This window comes from Crotalus tigris, unplaced genomic scaffold (genome assembly GCF_016545835.1).
Source record: "Crotalus tigris isolate CLP2741 ecotype Arizona unplaced genomic scaffold, ASM1654583v1 scf7180000017668.6805642782:7212621, whole genome shotgun sequence".
Lineage (NCBI taxonomy): Eukaryota > Metazoa > Chordata > Lepidosauria > Squamata > Viperidae > Crotalus > Crotalus tigris.
Genome location: NW_024096554.1, coordinates 979,829 through 994,436, shown reverse-complemented (window position 1 = coordinate 994,436; position 14,608 = coordinate 979,829). Strand labels below are relative to the sequence as shown.

General features: G+C 42.5%; 2 protein-coding genes across 3 annotated transcripts in view; one reads left to right on the top strand and one right to left on the bottom strand.

Annotated features, from left to right (window-relative positions):
• Nucleotides 1–6: 6 nt before the first annotated feature.
• On the top strand, nt 7–6,299 carry MRPL33 (mitochondrial ribosomal protein L33). Its single transcript, XM_039337065.1, has 4 exons — nt 7–146; nt 2,731–2,752; nt 3,383–3,489; nt 6,058–6,299. Exons 1-4 carry the CDS (start codon nt 125–127, stop codon nt 6,105–6,107), a joined length of 201 nt encoding a protein of 66 aa, XP_039192999.1. The 5' UTR covers nt 7–124; the 3' UTR covers nt 6,108–6,299.
• Nucleotides 6,300–6,585: 286 nt separating this feature from the next.
• Nucleotides 6,586–14,608, bottom strand: part of RBKS (ribokinase) — a 71,678-nt gene continuing 63,655 nt past the window's right edge. For both annotated transcript variants that reach the window (XM_039337063.1, XM_039337064.1), the window contains exon 8: nt 6,586–8,187. In XM_039337063.1, the coding sequence (XP_039192997.1) occupies nt 8,014–8,187 (174 nt within the window). In that variant the 3' untranslated portion in view covers nt 6,586–8,013. The remainder of the gene's footprint in view (nt 8,188–14,608) is intronic.

Here is a 14,608-nt window from a genome sequence, read left to right as displayed (position 1 = left end):
TTTAGCGAGGCGGAAATAAAAGAGCTCACGCTCCGGAAGTATTTGGAAGTGTTTATGGCTCGCCGGTCGGGGTTATTTGAAGTATTTTAGACGGTTACGTTTAGTTGCCGTTTTCGTCATTGCCATGTTTCTGACGGTGGTCAATTGTGAGTTGACTGGGAGTCCCCTTTGGGGAAGTTTCGTGTGGTGCGGGTGCAACAGTACCAAGTCTCCCGTGGGTTGGAACCCATTGCCCTGTTCCCCTGGAATACGGCTCAGGAACCCGAGGTTACTTCTTGGATTAAGCCTCTTAAAACGCTTAAGACGCTTCTCATTAAGGCTGGTCCACGCTCATCTTAGCGCTGGCGGGGTGGCTGCGAGGCGGCTGCGGGGCGAAGGTCCCGTTTCTAATCTTTGTCTGCCTGGTTCCTGAAGGATCGGCCGCTTAGTGATTGGCGGTCCTACATTGTGGTTACACTAACCTATCCCATCATTTGGGAATCGAGTAGAGATTTTTATATACATTAATCGTCCATTCTGCACAGAATGTAGGCTAAACGGAGGTTGCTTTCTCTTGCATTCCTGAGATAAATTTGTTAAGGTTTATCACTGAAGTAGGGAGAAGATGGGAAAAGTGGAGAAAAGCTAATGAACATACAGGGATTCAGGGAGGGAAAGGGTGCTTTTGGAAAATGTGGGCGACTTCTACAGAATCCGTTTGCATCTGTTTGATATAGCTACGTCTTTTCCTAGCATCAAAGGGCTGCCTTATGCAACTGCACCACAGTCTTGGAAAAAGACTAACTGCAACATGCAAATTTCCTCAATTCCAGCTTTAATGAATAGCACAGAGGTGCTGCATTTTCACAATATTAAAAGCAATGCCTCTGATTCAGTTTTACAATCTGAAAAGCTTTAACAAATACAACTAATGAACTATGGTTTAATGATACACAAATTATATTCTTAAAAAGATGAGAAATTGACTACTGAGCAAAGTTACATAGGGAGAGGTTGTGACAGTAATGATGTTACAGAGCTACGGCTGCCAACAGCTTTAGTGAGTATACAGGACCTTGGAATGTCAAGAACTGTAACTCTAGGCAGCATACAAAAAACAGTGCTAAAAGCAAAATGTGATAATGGTAATGATAACAGAAAACAGATAACTATTAATAATCAGGGACTTACATTTATTGCAAGTCACTAGATGGGAATCCTACTCATTCTAATCCAAATGTCAGGAAAAAGCCAGATCTTCACTGCCTTTCTAAAGGCTTGCAAGGTTTGAGCCAACTGTAAGTTGTGGAAGATTGTTTCAGAAGGCAAGTGCCACCACAAAAAAGTATGCCTCCTGGGTCTCATAAAATGACCTTGTTTCAGAGGAGGGACCTAAGGCATTGCCCTTCTGCTGAAGTGTATGGCACAGGTAGAGGAATGTTCTGGAATCTGTTCAGGAATTATTGATAGCATCCAGGAGTCAAAATACTTGACCTGAAAGGAGAAAAAAATGTATATACTATATCAGTGATGACGAACCTTTTAGAGACTGAGTGCCCAAACTGCAATCCAAAACCCACTTATGCATCATTGAGTGCCCGGTGGGCGTGGCCCATTGGGTGGCTGTGGCTGCGGTGGTAACGGCAGACTGGGTGGGACTAAAAAATTCAATCAATCAATTCAACTTTGCAAGATCTTTTTTCCCGTGAGAAGTTGAAATTGATTGATTGAACCTTTTTTTTTTGTACATGGTGGCGGAGGCCTAAAGCGAAAAGGTTTTATAAAACCCAGCTGAAGGCCTAGGACTGGGGTGATGGCATGCGTGCCCACAGAGAGGGCTCTGAGTGCCACCTCTGGCACCCGTGCCATAGGTTTGCCACCACTGTACTATATATTATCAAGAATAGATGGCACACTACCTAAGTAAATAAACTATATCTTGTCTGGAATCTTTAAATTTGCGTTAGAAAAGTATGTTAAAATATGGTGAGTCATTTTTTTGAATATTATTTAAATGGTTTTAAATGCTGCTCATTTTTCTTCCATAGCTGGATTTTCAATGTGTTGTATGCCTTTGAAAACAGCCTGGAAACTTTAGTTAATTCAAAATAGACTGCTAACTAGGCTAGATTGCTCACTGAGATAGTTGGTACAAACATGTCAGTTCTTCACCATCTAGATTGGCTACCAGCTCATTTTCAGATCCAGTTAAAAATATTGGATTTGATCTTTAAAGTCGTAAACAGCTTAATACTAGGTTGCCTGAATGTGAGTACCTTCTATATGTACTGGACCCTAAGATCATTTAATGAGACCCTCCTCTCACCAGGTCTTCTCACCAAAGGAAATGAGGTGGGTCTTTACAGGGGAGAAGAGCCTTTTCTGTGGTGGTACCCCTTTTATGAAATCCCGTCTTGAGAGGCTTGACTGATACCCATGTTGGTTGCATGTTAGTGCCAGGTAGAGATATTTTTGTTCTCCCAGGCCTTTTAATTAATTTCCATTCTTAGTTTTTGAGTGACTGCTTTGCTGCTGGCTAGCTAATAGGTTTTTTAAAAATTTTATATGTTACTTGATTTTTATCATATTGTATGTTTTAAGTCAGGTTATATTTTAGTTCATTTAATTGTCAGTTGCTCATAGGTTAGGTTATTAGTTGGTTTAACAAAATAAAATATATGTAGAAATAATTTGGTATATTGGTAATTAAAATTAAAACATTTTAATATTTTTTTCTTTTTTATTCTGCAGTGGCCAAGAAAACCAAATCAAAGTAAGTAAACATTTGAATTGCATTTACTACTCTAAAACTGTACAGTTCAGATAACTGCTGCTATTAATGGCAGTTGGGTTCTTTCTGTAATCATAGTCTGAGATTATTTGAAAAAGAGCTGCTCATTTAAGTAAATATTAAGTGAACTCAGCTTTTCCTTTAATCTCTCAGATTGATGTAGTGGTAGAAGCAGAAATGTAGGAAATAAAACCAGCATGCTTAGTTATGTCCGTTATGCATTTTAATTCTTCTATATTTAAGAGCTAATGCAGTATCATATAGAATGTGGCCAGTTAAGTTTTTTAGAGAATTGCTTTCTTTATTCCAGTATAGGTGGATAATGAAACTGCAAACACCTCATTTCCCCAGTAGCTCTTTATAGGTATTGGTGGGACGGAGGGTTGGTAGGACATACAGGGCTACAACAGAAAAAGAGATAGCTAATAAAGGCTTGCTTTTGGGACTTCTCACTGCAAGTAATTGTCTTATTTAAAAAAATCTTAATCTAAAAATATTGTGGAAAATAGGGAAATTCTAAATTAAATATGTTAATAGGCAATCATGCATGTACCATAAAGACAAAAATTAATTACAGAAAATAAAAAGGTGTTCTTGATGTTATTATTCTAGGTATATACTTGTGAGAATGCTCAGTGAAGCAGGAACAGGTTGTTCTTTTAATGTAAAAAGACTCCGACTTGAAGACAAGCTGGTAATGCTAAGATATGATCGCATTGGTAAGAAATTGAAGAGTGTTTTATAGGGGCTTATAAATGGGAGGAATATTTTTGTCACCATGTATTGAATGCAAACAAAATATATGCTGAAACCTCTAGTATAACATACAGTATCCAAATGGTTTGAGTAGAAATATTCAAGGTATTGAAATCTTTAAAAACTCCTGAACAGTATGAAAAAATATCAGACTTTGGTACATACTACAGTAATAGATAAAATTGAGGCCTGTTAATGTAATGCATTTGTTGTTAAATAGAAGCACTGGTCAAGATTGAGTAAAAAGGTAAAGGTAGATTCTGGCGATGTGCTGGCAGTAATCTTCTAAGATACAAATAATTTTTCAAAGATATTGAGACACAGAAAAGTTTAAGGAGGGATTTCTCAATTGGAAAGAAAGTTAGGGTGTTCTGCCATAAATGCTTGAAACTGAATGTTAGCATCAGAGCTTGTGGTTCTTTAAGTTGTACAATGTAATTGCAGCAGCATGATGGCCTACATTATCTTTATAGCTATATTGTATTCTACACATATGTGGTTTCCCCAGTAACACCTGAGGAATGTTGTACTCAACATTTCTTAAGAGCTGGCTCTCTTTAAGTAGCATCCCCTCTGTAAGGTGTGTGATTCAGCAAATCCAGTACATGCCTACAGAAAAAATCTTAAGAGCTTATATTGATAAGCTGTTTTAGCCCTTCAAGCTAGAATAAGAAAGCAAACCTATGAATACTAATACAATTTTATTATAGGAATCTCGCAAGTCTGATTGTGCCTCCCATCCTCCCTCTTTATCTACAAGAGAACTAGGAAGTGTCAAACCTGAGATGCTTTCTCAAATTACAATTCTGTCTAGGATTCAAATTTCTTTAGCCTGTCTTGGTTGCAGTTCTTCCTCCTGTTCCTCAAGGTTACTCTTATAACCCATTACAGCTATTTGAATTCCTGCTTGCCAAGGTTCTTTCTCTACAAATATTTGTACTGTGTGCCTACATCCCTGAGGGACGTTTATGTCCCATTTCTAATTTAAGGAACATATTTTCTCAGCAGAGATTTATTCCTGAACATTGTGATTATACTTCAGTAAAGCTGCAATCTAATTTAGATCTGTTTAAAATGAGCAGCAGATGATATTGGTCAGTTCCTAAATAAATTGTTCAAGAGTCCTTCCCGAAACTCTTGGTCTAGTTCAGGGGTAGGCAACCCAAAACACTCAAAGAGCCACTTGGACCCATTTCCCACCGAAGACAAAACACTGGGAGCCGCAAAACCCTTTTAATATCTAAAATGAAGATAACACTTCATATATCCTTTTTTACCTTTAATATATATATATATATATATATATATATATATATATATATATATATATATATATATATATATATATATATATATATATATATATATATATATCATAAAGGTAAAACAGGATATATGCAGTTATCTTCATTTTAGATGACAAAAGAGTCTCTCTCTCTCTGTCTCTCTCCCTTCCTCCCTTTCCCTCTCCCTCTTTCTGCCTTTGGTCTGCCAGTCCTCTTCCCCCACTCTCTTTTTCTCTCTCTCTCTCTCTCTTTCCTCTCTCTCTCTCTCCCTCCCTCTCTCTCTCTTTCTCTCCCCCCCCGTCTCTCCCTCTCTCCGATCTGCTGCTCACCTGGCAAGCTGGCTTCAAGCTGTTCTCCAACAAGCTCAGGGATAGGCAACCTTGGTCTTTTTATGACTAATGGACTTCAACTCCCAGAATTCCTGAGTCAGCATAGCTGGGTTAGCTAGCTCTCTCCTGCCCTTCCTGTTTCCTGCTTCCTGCAGAGATGCAGCAAAGGGAGGAGCCCCGCCCAAAAAGCTTTTCAGCTTGTCGGAGAACACTGTGAGTCTACTCTGTTTTACACACACACACACACACACACACACACACACACAGAGAGAGAGAGAGAGAGAGAAGCAAGGAAGCGCAAGTGCCTCTCTCTGTCTCTGTCTCTCTCTGCAAATGGCAGAGGAGGCTGGGAGCCACAGGGGAAGGCTCAAAGAGCCACATGCGGCTCCAGAGCCGCAGGTTGCTGACCTGTGGTCTAGTTGATCAAATGATCCAAGCAAGAAACAATATCTGATATAAACTAGAAAGAACTGTATATACTTTGCTTTAGATGAAGAATTATTTTAGAAGTTATATCACTGATATAAATTAGATTAGAACTGTAAGAAAAATTATTCAGGGAAAATGTACAATTAATGATCTCAATATTTTTAAATTTTGGTGTTAAATCATTGAAACCTATAAAGAATTTCATATACATTGATATTCTTTCTATTTGTTCCTTACCATTTAGGTTTCAAACCATAACACTTTAAATAAAATAAGTAAAATTTTCTTTACTTATTTTGTAGTATTTGTAATGCACCCTAAGTAATATAGACTCTAGGTGGCCTACAATATATTTGTTGTACATCATATTCATTTCCTCCCTCATGTGATGAAAGACATACAATTGAACCAATCATTGATTTAGTTGTATTTATGTAAGCATGTAAGTTGGCATAATTTTAGGGATTTTCTTTTTGTCTTTTCATAGTCAAACAGAAAGTCCTCTTCAAAGAGCATAAAAAGATCTGTTCTGTGTAACTGATGCTTGGCAAAGAAGATTTGTGAAGATGTATACAAGGAAATATGCAGTTGGCGATGCTGAAAAGAGAAAATGAACTGAGATGGTCAAAGCCCATTGTAAATAAAAACATGGAAAATCACTGATATTTAGAAATGGATCTTCATCAATTATTTTGTTTTCACACTTGTGAATTAAAATTCTGAATCCATTGTGTATATGTTTCATTTCAACACAAGAGACGAAACTACCTACAAGAGGCTTCTTCAGTCTTTTGCACTGAAATTCTATAGATTCCAGCAAATTGTGGAAATGATAGTTCAAACACATCTGGGAGAAACAGATTTAGGGAAGTTTATATTCTCCTGAGAAACATTCATTCCATGTAGCTACAAAACCGAACAATGGAATAATTTGCCTAGTTTGATTAGCGGTCTCAGATATACGGGAAGGCAGATGGACTTATACTGCTTTCTAAGGAAAGCAGTTACAGTTGACTGATGTTATTATACTTTATTAGATTTCTGTACCACTGCAAAGATACTTTGTTGTACCCCCCCAAAAGACCATATCCCATAAACATCCATAGCACAAACTGAAACAATCATCAAAACAAAAAAGTTTTTAAAAATTCATTATTATGGTTTCATCTCAAATATAAAAAGTGCTTCAGGAAAGTTCTGTCAAATCCCTCATCCCATGCATTTCAAGATGCTGGTCATTCTTTTTAAAGTATCACAAAGCTTAGGAGAACCCAGGTATCTAACAGAATATTTAAATTCTATTCAGATATTCCAAAAGTGCCTTTTCAGGAGCCAACTGGAGTTTGTTTTTCTTTGAAAATGTTTCGCTTCTCATCCAAGAAGCTTCTTCAGCTCTGGTTGGATGGTGGGGAATCTAATCAGCACCATCCAGTCAGAACTGAAGAAGCTTCTTGGATGAGAAGCGAAACATCTTCAAAGAAAAAAACTAGTTGCCTCCTGAAAAAGCACCTTTGAGACAACCATGACCTGGATGACTGAGAATCTCCATAGATATTCTTCAAATAGAATCTACACATCCAGTATATGCCTGCAGAATGAGGTGCAGGAGGGCACATACGTGGATTTTCTGCAGGAACTGCTTTGCTGTGAAATGGACTCCAACCAGAATTAACTCCTTCACCTTGTTCTTGATATTTAGGGAGTTTATAAAACTTGGCTTTTCCAAAGAGTGGTTGGAATTGAGGGGTATGCAGTGGTTTTACTTGTGATTGTGGGAACTTGGATGAAGATTAATCCTACTGTGATTGCTGGCTGTATCACCATAGTTTGAATGTTGTAAAGTAATTATGTTTGTAGTGTATTATTGCATATATGCTGTGAATTGCTTAAGAGTGAGTGAAACAGTATAGAAGCATTTTAAACAAATGCCTTTTGGCACATATCTCATATTCAGGAAAGTATAGGGACCATGACAAAGATTTTTCAAATTCCATTGTTTTTAAAAGTTAATAACTTCTACAATTACGTCTGGAAGTTGAGTCATGGCAACTGAATTACCACAAAAGTGAACCTTACCTTTTTGTGTATGCTTTGCCTCAGTATAAATATTCAACAGTTATTTCTGCTTTGATCATCCTGTTTCTCAGTGCAAAGACTTTCCAAATTGTGCAAAAAGTTTATTCTCGGAGTAGGGTTACAATTTTAAAACATACAGTAATAAAAGGGTCCTTGCTTTTAAGTGACCAAGACATGGAAATAATCTTACTGTATCAGCTGAAATGCTGTATCCTAAACTGGAATTGCAATGTGTGACACCATGTACACCTCATTCAGGATAAGGCTAAGCAAAAACATACAATTTATACAATTTTCATTTTGGCATCTGTGTAGTTGGCATTTGTTTAAAAGTTTGAGCAGAGAAAAATCTAATGTTTTACACAGCTTAAAATAGGTTTTGTGGCAGATCCTTTCTATAAGGGTAGGAAGTCTGTGTCCCAGTTGTTTCAGTGCTAATGGATGCTATGAAGTTACTTCTCCTCAGCATTTCATGTAGAGGTAGATTGGGGTAGTGAGCCAGGTAGAATGCAAATGCTCCAACAAAACTGTCACCAGCTCCCTAGAGAAAGTAAAAGGGGAAAAATGAAATACTACAAATGGTAAATAGAAAATCCTGTAAACAATGTACTGTAAAAATTCTCACCCTGAGTTTTCATGAAAATGTATGCACTGAATTCTCAGTCCTAAATGCACAGATGAATGTGAATGAAATGGACATAACTGATAGACTTCTTGTTTAAAGGTGACTCAACTTTTGCTATCTGTGCTTCCCAACTGATGCAGCCGTACAAGGGCAGAGGATATTTCTCCATCTCTAATTTAAAATGGCTTTCATTCTATGTTTTGGAAATTACTTCCTTAAAAAGGATTACATTGGCAAAAGAATACCTAGAAAAGTATTTATTGGGTTGTTCATGGCTTGAAAATGATTTGGAAGAAGTGTTTTAGATTTTACTCAAGTGAAACCCATTTCTGCCTCTCATATTTGAAAAAAAAAAAGGGCAGCTTAAGAAATAGCAATGCACTACATGAAATTGAAAGCAATTGTTCCAAATACTGTTTCAAGTAAAAATTATATTGTTAAGTAGCATCTGCTGTCATAAAAATTAAAAGAGAGGCAGAATCAGGACAAAACACTCTACCTTTTATATAAGCATTGAAAAGAGGCGTTGTCTTACCTGAACGCCTTTTCTCAGCACGGAGATGGAGAATCCACCAATGGGTTTAGACTGTATTCCTGCCCAATCAGATCAAGTCAGCCAAAGTTGCCACGCCTGTCCAGGACCATAGAGATCCCAGTCTTGACGCGAGCGTAGCCACTGACAGCAAGACGTGGCTCACAAAACTAAGACTAACCTTAGGCCTAGACCTTCAAGGGTGAGAGTGGATTCTCCATCTCCGTGCTGAGAAAAGGCGTTCAGGTAAGACAACGCCCCTTCTCCAGCACTGGAGATGGAGAATCCACCAGTGGGACATACCAAAGCCTACTGTCCCTGAGGGTGGAAAGCAGACTGGTCCGGTGTGGCACTTTGATGTATAACCTGTTGGAGAACCCTCCTACCGAAGGAAGCCTCCGTGGAGGAAAACCTATTGATCTTGTAGTGCCGAATGAAAGGAGATGATGAGACCCATGTGGCCACCCTGTAAACTTCCTCATGGATGCCTGGGTAGCCCAGGCTGCTGAAGTAGCAGCACTCTGTGTGGAGTGGGATGTAACCCGTCTTGGAACTGGCAATGACTCAGCTTGATACGCTCCGGCGATGCATGCTCTAATTCACCTGCCAATTGTGGAAGAGGAAACCTTCCGACCTTTGGAGGAAGAGTGGAAAGATATAAAGAGGGCTTCAGATTTGCGGAATTCCGCTGTCCGTGAAATATAGTACCGAAGTGCTCTACGGACATCCAAACTATGCCATTGCCGTTCCAGAGTGTGCGATGGGTTAGGGCAAAAATCCGGCAGCACTATCTCCTGTGATCTATGGAACAGAGAATTGACTTTCGGGACGAAGATAGGGTCGAGTCGAAGGATACTGATGGAAAATGCACAAGTCATCCGGGATTGAGAGCGCTGCTAATTTGGAGATGCGTCATGCCGACGTGATTGCCACCAGGAATGCCACCTTGTGGGACAGGTAGCGAAAGTCGCACGTCCTTAGGGTCTCAAAAGGCAACTTAGTAAGAGCCCGAAGGACCCGTGGTAACTCCCACAAAGGGTATCTGTTCACAGTAGGGGGTCTGGTGTTAGCGGCCCCTTTAAGGAATGAGCGGAGTAAGGGGTGATGACCCAACGCCCCCGCTGAGTCACATGTGAGGACCGTGGAAAGAGCGGCAACCTGTCTGCGCAATGTGTTTGGGGCCAAGTCTAACAAGTAATCCAAGATATGGGGAATTGTGAGTTCTGAGAGCGACAACTGTCACCCAGAGCACCACAATCGGAAGTTTTTCCACGTTGCCTCATAAATATGGTTTGTGGAAGGACGGCGAAGGCCTGGATTACTGTGATGACCCCTGGCGAGCAAAGCTCCCTTGTTACAATTGAGCGCTCAAGTGCCAAACGACTAACTGGAGCCATTGGCGGTCCAGATGGAGAATAGCTCCTTGGCTGAGAGAGACCCATTCCGGAGGAATCTGCCAAGGGTCTGCGAGGAAAAGGCTCATCAGATTGGCGAACCAAGGTCTCCTTGGCCAATAAGGGGCCACCAGGAGTATCTCCGCTCGCTCCCGAAGAAGCTTGCGTATTACCGCCGGGAGAAGAGGTAGAGGGGGGAAAAGCGTAAAGCAGACCCTGCGGCCATGGGCTCTGAAGAGCATCCATCTGTTCTGCCCCCGCAGATGGGAACCGGGAGAAGAAGTGAGTCAGCTGGGTGTTGGCCGGGGATGCGAAGAGGTCCAGAAGTGGAAGGCCGAAACGGTGACAAATTTCCCTAAAGACCCTCGGGTGTAGGCGCCATTCCGAGTGATCTACCGTTGTCCTGCTCAGAAGATTGGCCTGGGTGTTCGCTTCCCCTGAAATATGATCGGCCTTGATGGAGGCCAGATTGTGTCTGCCCCCATGGGAGGTACTGATGGAGAGTCACCTGGAGCGGAGAAATGGCCTGCCGTTCCCTCGAAAGGGCCGCTTATCCTGAGATTGTTGTCTGGGCCTGGGAGTTTGTCTATCAGGCTGTCTCTCCTGCTTATCTTGCCTGGCCGGGAAGGGGTGGAAGGGCTGGGTGTAATTGTATCTAGCTCCTGCCCGAAAGGACTGTCTTCATGGATAATAAGTGGAGCGTTTGTCTGATGTTTTGAGGAGGTAATTAAGGACCTTGCGTTTATCCTTATTTTCTGTTAGGTAGGGATTTAGGGCATCTCCAAACAATTTCCCCCCCTGATATGGAGCAACCGCCAGCTTCCACTTAGACTTAACGTCTGCTTGCCAGTGTTTCAACCAAAGCATACGGCGACCAGTGATACTGGACACCATAGCCCTGGATGAGAATCTGGTGGCTTGGAGGGTTGCGTCTGATGCATACTCGGTGGCTGCTACCATTTTGCTAAGGTCCTGGTGTGTACGGATATCCTCCGCTGGAATCTGGGCTTGAAGTTGCCGGAGCCAGCGGAGGGCGGACGTGTTGAAAAATGAGGCGGAGGTTGTGGCCCTGTTCGCCCAAGTGGCCGCTTGGTGCGTTCTACGATAGGTGGGTTCGCACTTGCGATCCTCAGCTTTGAGGGCCTCAGAGACATCCTCGGAAATGGCGGTGGCCAATACTAGGGGACCTAAAGGTTCGTCCACGGTTGGTACCTCCATATCCTTGGCAACATTGTACAATTTTTTGTCAGTGTTACCTGGGAGGGGAAGAGAAGCCGAAGATGTCCACTGTTTCCGGATCGCATTCAGAAACAGAGAAAGGCAAGGGATGCGGTGCTGAGCCGCCACCAATTCGATGAAGTTCGGGTGTGCCTCCGAGTCTGGGGGACCGGGGGTCGTTGTTGATGAAGGCTCTGGCCCAAGATGGGCAGTAGATGTGGCCTTACGTAGTAAGGTGACAAAGAACGAAGGATTGAAGAGGCTGCTGAATGAAGGAGCCTCTGGAGGAGTTTCCTCCTCTTCAGACATTGGAATCTCCTGGTCTGTGCCAGGCTGGTGGAAGCAAGAACCCTCAGAAACTGATGACCCAGATGGGGAGGAAGGATTATAATAGGTCTCAGTCACCGATTGTTGTATAGGACGGGGAATGTCACTGGTCTGGAAGCCTGTCCCTGGCATCAAGGGCTCGGTCTACTGCTTGCGCGATCAGTAAGGCTAGGCGGTCCTCCGTGGGGAAGGAGACCAGCTCGCTAGGCCGGAGTCCTGCCGCAATAGGGGTGAATGTGGCCTCGGGAGTCCCCTGAGGAACCCGTGCAGTAGTGGATTGGGAAATGGGGAGAAACTCGCCTGTCCCGCACTGCGCAGGGGAATGTAAGGATTCCCCCGTTGACAAAATCCCCAGAGGGGAGGTTGGAGCCCCCAGGGGTAAGTCAAGAGCCAACCCTTCCGTCTGGGATGTCTCCAACCTGGCTTTTTTCTGCGCCTTGGAAAACTCCTTTTCTAAGGCTTGGTGTCTCCGGTTGGCCTGTTTGTCTGTTCTTTTGGAAGTTTTGGTGGTAGATCTGATCTTGGTTTTGGCAACTGTCTTATCAACGCCCTCCAGACCAGGTAGACCCAATGAGGATGGCAAGACGCCGCTTGAGGCAAGGGCAGAGTCCTCCATTCTTTGATAGCACAGGAACACAATAGGGGGCTCCTGGTATCTGGAGAGTATTACACACTGGGTAAGGACAGACACACTACAGGGGACGTCTGCAACCCGGGTACAGCCTCTGCGTGGATAAGAGCAGGCGCATGACTGGGGACGCCTGGAATCCAACTATGGCTGTGCACGGATAAGGACAGACACTACTGGGGGCGTCTGGAATCCGGGCTTAAATACTGTGGATAAGGACAGGCACACTACTGGGGGCACCTGGAATCCAAGTATAGCTGTTACACGGATAAGGATAGACACACTACTAGGGGTGCCTGGAATCCGGATTGAGCCAAATTGTATGGATATTGACAATGTAGAAACCAGGAGACACCAAATCTAGCTGCCCACTTATCTTTGAATACCTCCCCCCCCCCCAGCGAGAGCCCACTCTCTGAATTTAGTTTTCAGTGTTGAGAAGGAAGGATCCCCTTCCTCCTGAAACCCCTGAATTTGAAAAGGCAAGTTTGACTGACCACGCGGTCCAAAATGGTGGCCACATGTGAGGGCAGACTCACAGAGGCCTGTCCGATCCAAGAACTCAGCCTGGAAGAGGAGTGCGGCCGGTATCGAAAAGGGGAGAAAAATGGCTGTTTTAGTCCTGCCGAACAGCTGCTTAACAGCTGATCGGTGCTGCGATTGTGCGTGCGCACCCCCTCCCGAAGCAAAAAATGGGCGATCGTAATGAAAAGAGAAGCCGGAGCCGAAATTGTTCGGCTGGAATAGATCTGCCTGCACAACTCCTACGGGCCCCGAACGAGCTCGGAAGGTGCTCTAGTGCACTTGGAAGGATTTTTGGCCTGTAAGCCTCCTCTGTGTAAACGGTCACCAGAGCTGCAGCCACAAGCTACGATGGAAGTTTGCTAATTCCTTAGCTGATTGGGGCTAATAGCCGTTAGTCCCCAGACTATTCAGGGAATTGAGAAAGGTTGGGGGGGGAAGGAAGGAGCCCCTTCCTTAACCCAAGCTAGGTGTATTACTCCCCAAATAGGGGAAATTGGGAACAAAATCCAAGTTCCTGAATGGGAAAGGAGTGGGTAAATTCTGCAAAAGTAAAATCAAATTAAGCTAACTACACAGCTACTGGGGAAAGGAAAATCCACCAATGAAGACTGTACCTGCCCAAGAGCCAAAATTGCACGTCTGTCCTGGGCAAGATCAAGTCAAGACTGGGATTTCTATGGTCCAGGATGGGCATGGCAACTTTGGCTGACTTGATCTGATTGGGCAGGAATACAGTCTAAACCAGTGGTTCTCAACCTTTTTAATGCTGCGACCCCCAACTGGTCGTAAGTCGAGGACTACTCAACTGGTCGTAAGTCGAGGACTACTCAACTGGTGCAGCACCGTTTGCAGAATGGGACTTTTGGCGGGCTCAGCAGGGCAGAGACACCCTGGATAATTCCTATTGGCTTTTGAAAGCCAATAGAATTAGACTCTATTCAAGAGAGTCTATTCTATTGACTTTCAAAAGCCAATAGAATAAAAGGGAGTAGCACAGCTAAGGAAAAGGGGGGAAAATGGACTGCGTTGTTTGGCGACCCCGTGAAATGGTCGTTCGACCCCAAATGGGGTCCCGACCCACAGGTTGAGAACCACTGGTCTAAACCCATTGGTGGATTCTCCATCTCCAGTGCTGGAGAATTGTATATTTTGTGTGCAGAAGCTATTTGCCTCTCAAGAGTTGGAAAAGAAAGGCGCACATAGGAAATGTTAAATGTAATGAACTTATTGTAGCCTGTTTTTAGAAGGTACTTTACTTATCCAAACAAGACTCTGGGATATTCCTTTGCATGCACAGTTAAGCCACAGACTTCTATAGTTAATAGAAGCTGCATCCATCTATGGCTATTAGAATTTTACATTTCTGCAAAATATCAGCAACATTCAGAATTATGTTTCCTTTTCAGAGAATTTATACTTCCATTTTCTTGAAAAGTTCACATCTGACTCATGGTATTCTATATCCTTCATGTAGCTAAAACCCTAAAACCAGAAGTATTGCTACTTTAGGTTTTGGTGAGACTTAAATATTTAAGTCCTTCTTTCATATCAGAAAAAGCTGTATTTGTTGGCTTGATTTGTATATAGTACACAATTTCTTCATTACTTTATCAACCCTGATATTGTGCTTCTCATTTTCCCTGGAAAATGGAGTTGTCAAGCTTTATTCAGGTTAGTGGCCTCCAGTTATAATTTCCAGTGAACTTAGTTACT

Coding starts and splice junctions, on each gene's coding strand:
- MRPL33 (XM_039337065.1), top strand. CDS start 125: ATGTTTCTGACGGTGGTCAATT. Junction 147..2,730: donor GTTTCTGACGGTGGTCAATT/GTGAGTTGACTG, acceptor TTTATTCTGCAG/TGGCCAAGAAAACCAAATCA. Junction 3,490..6,057: donor GCTAAGATATGATCGCATTG/GTAAGAAATTGA, acceptor GTCTTTTCATAG/TCAAACAGAAAGTCCTCTTC.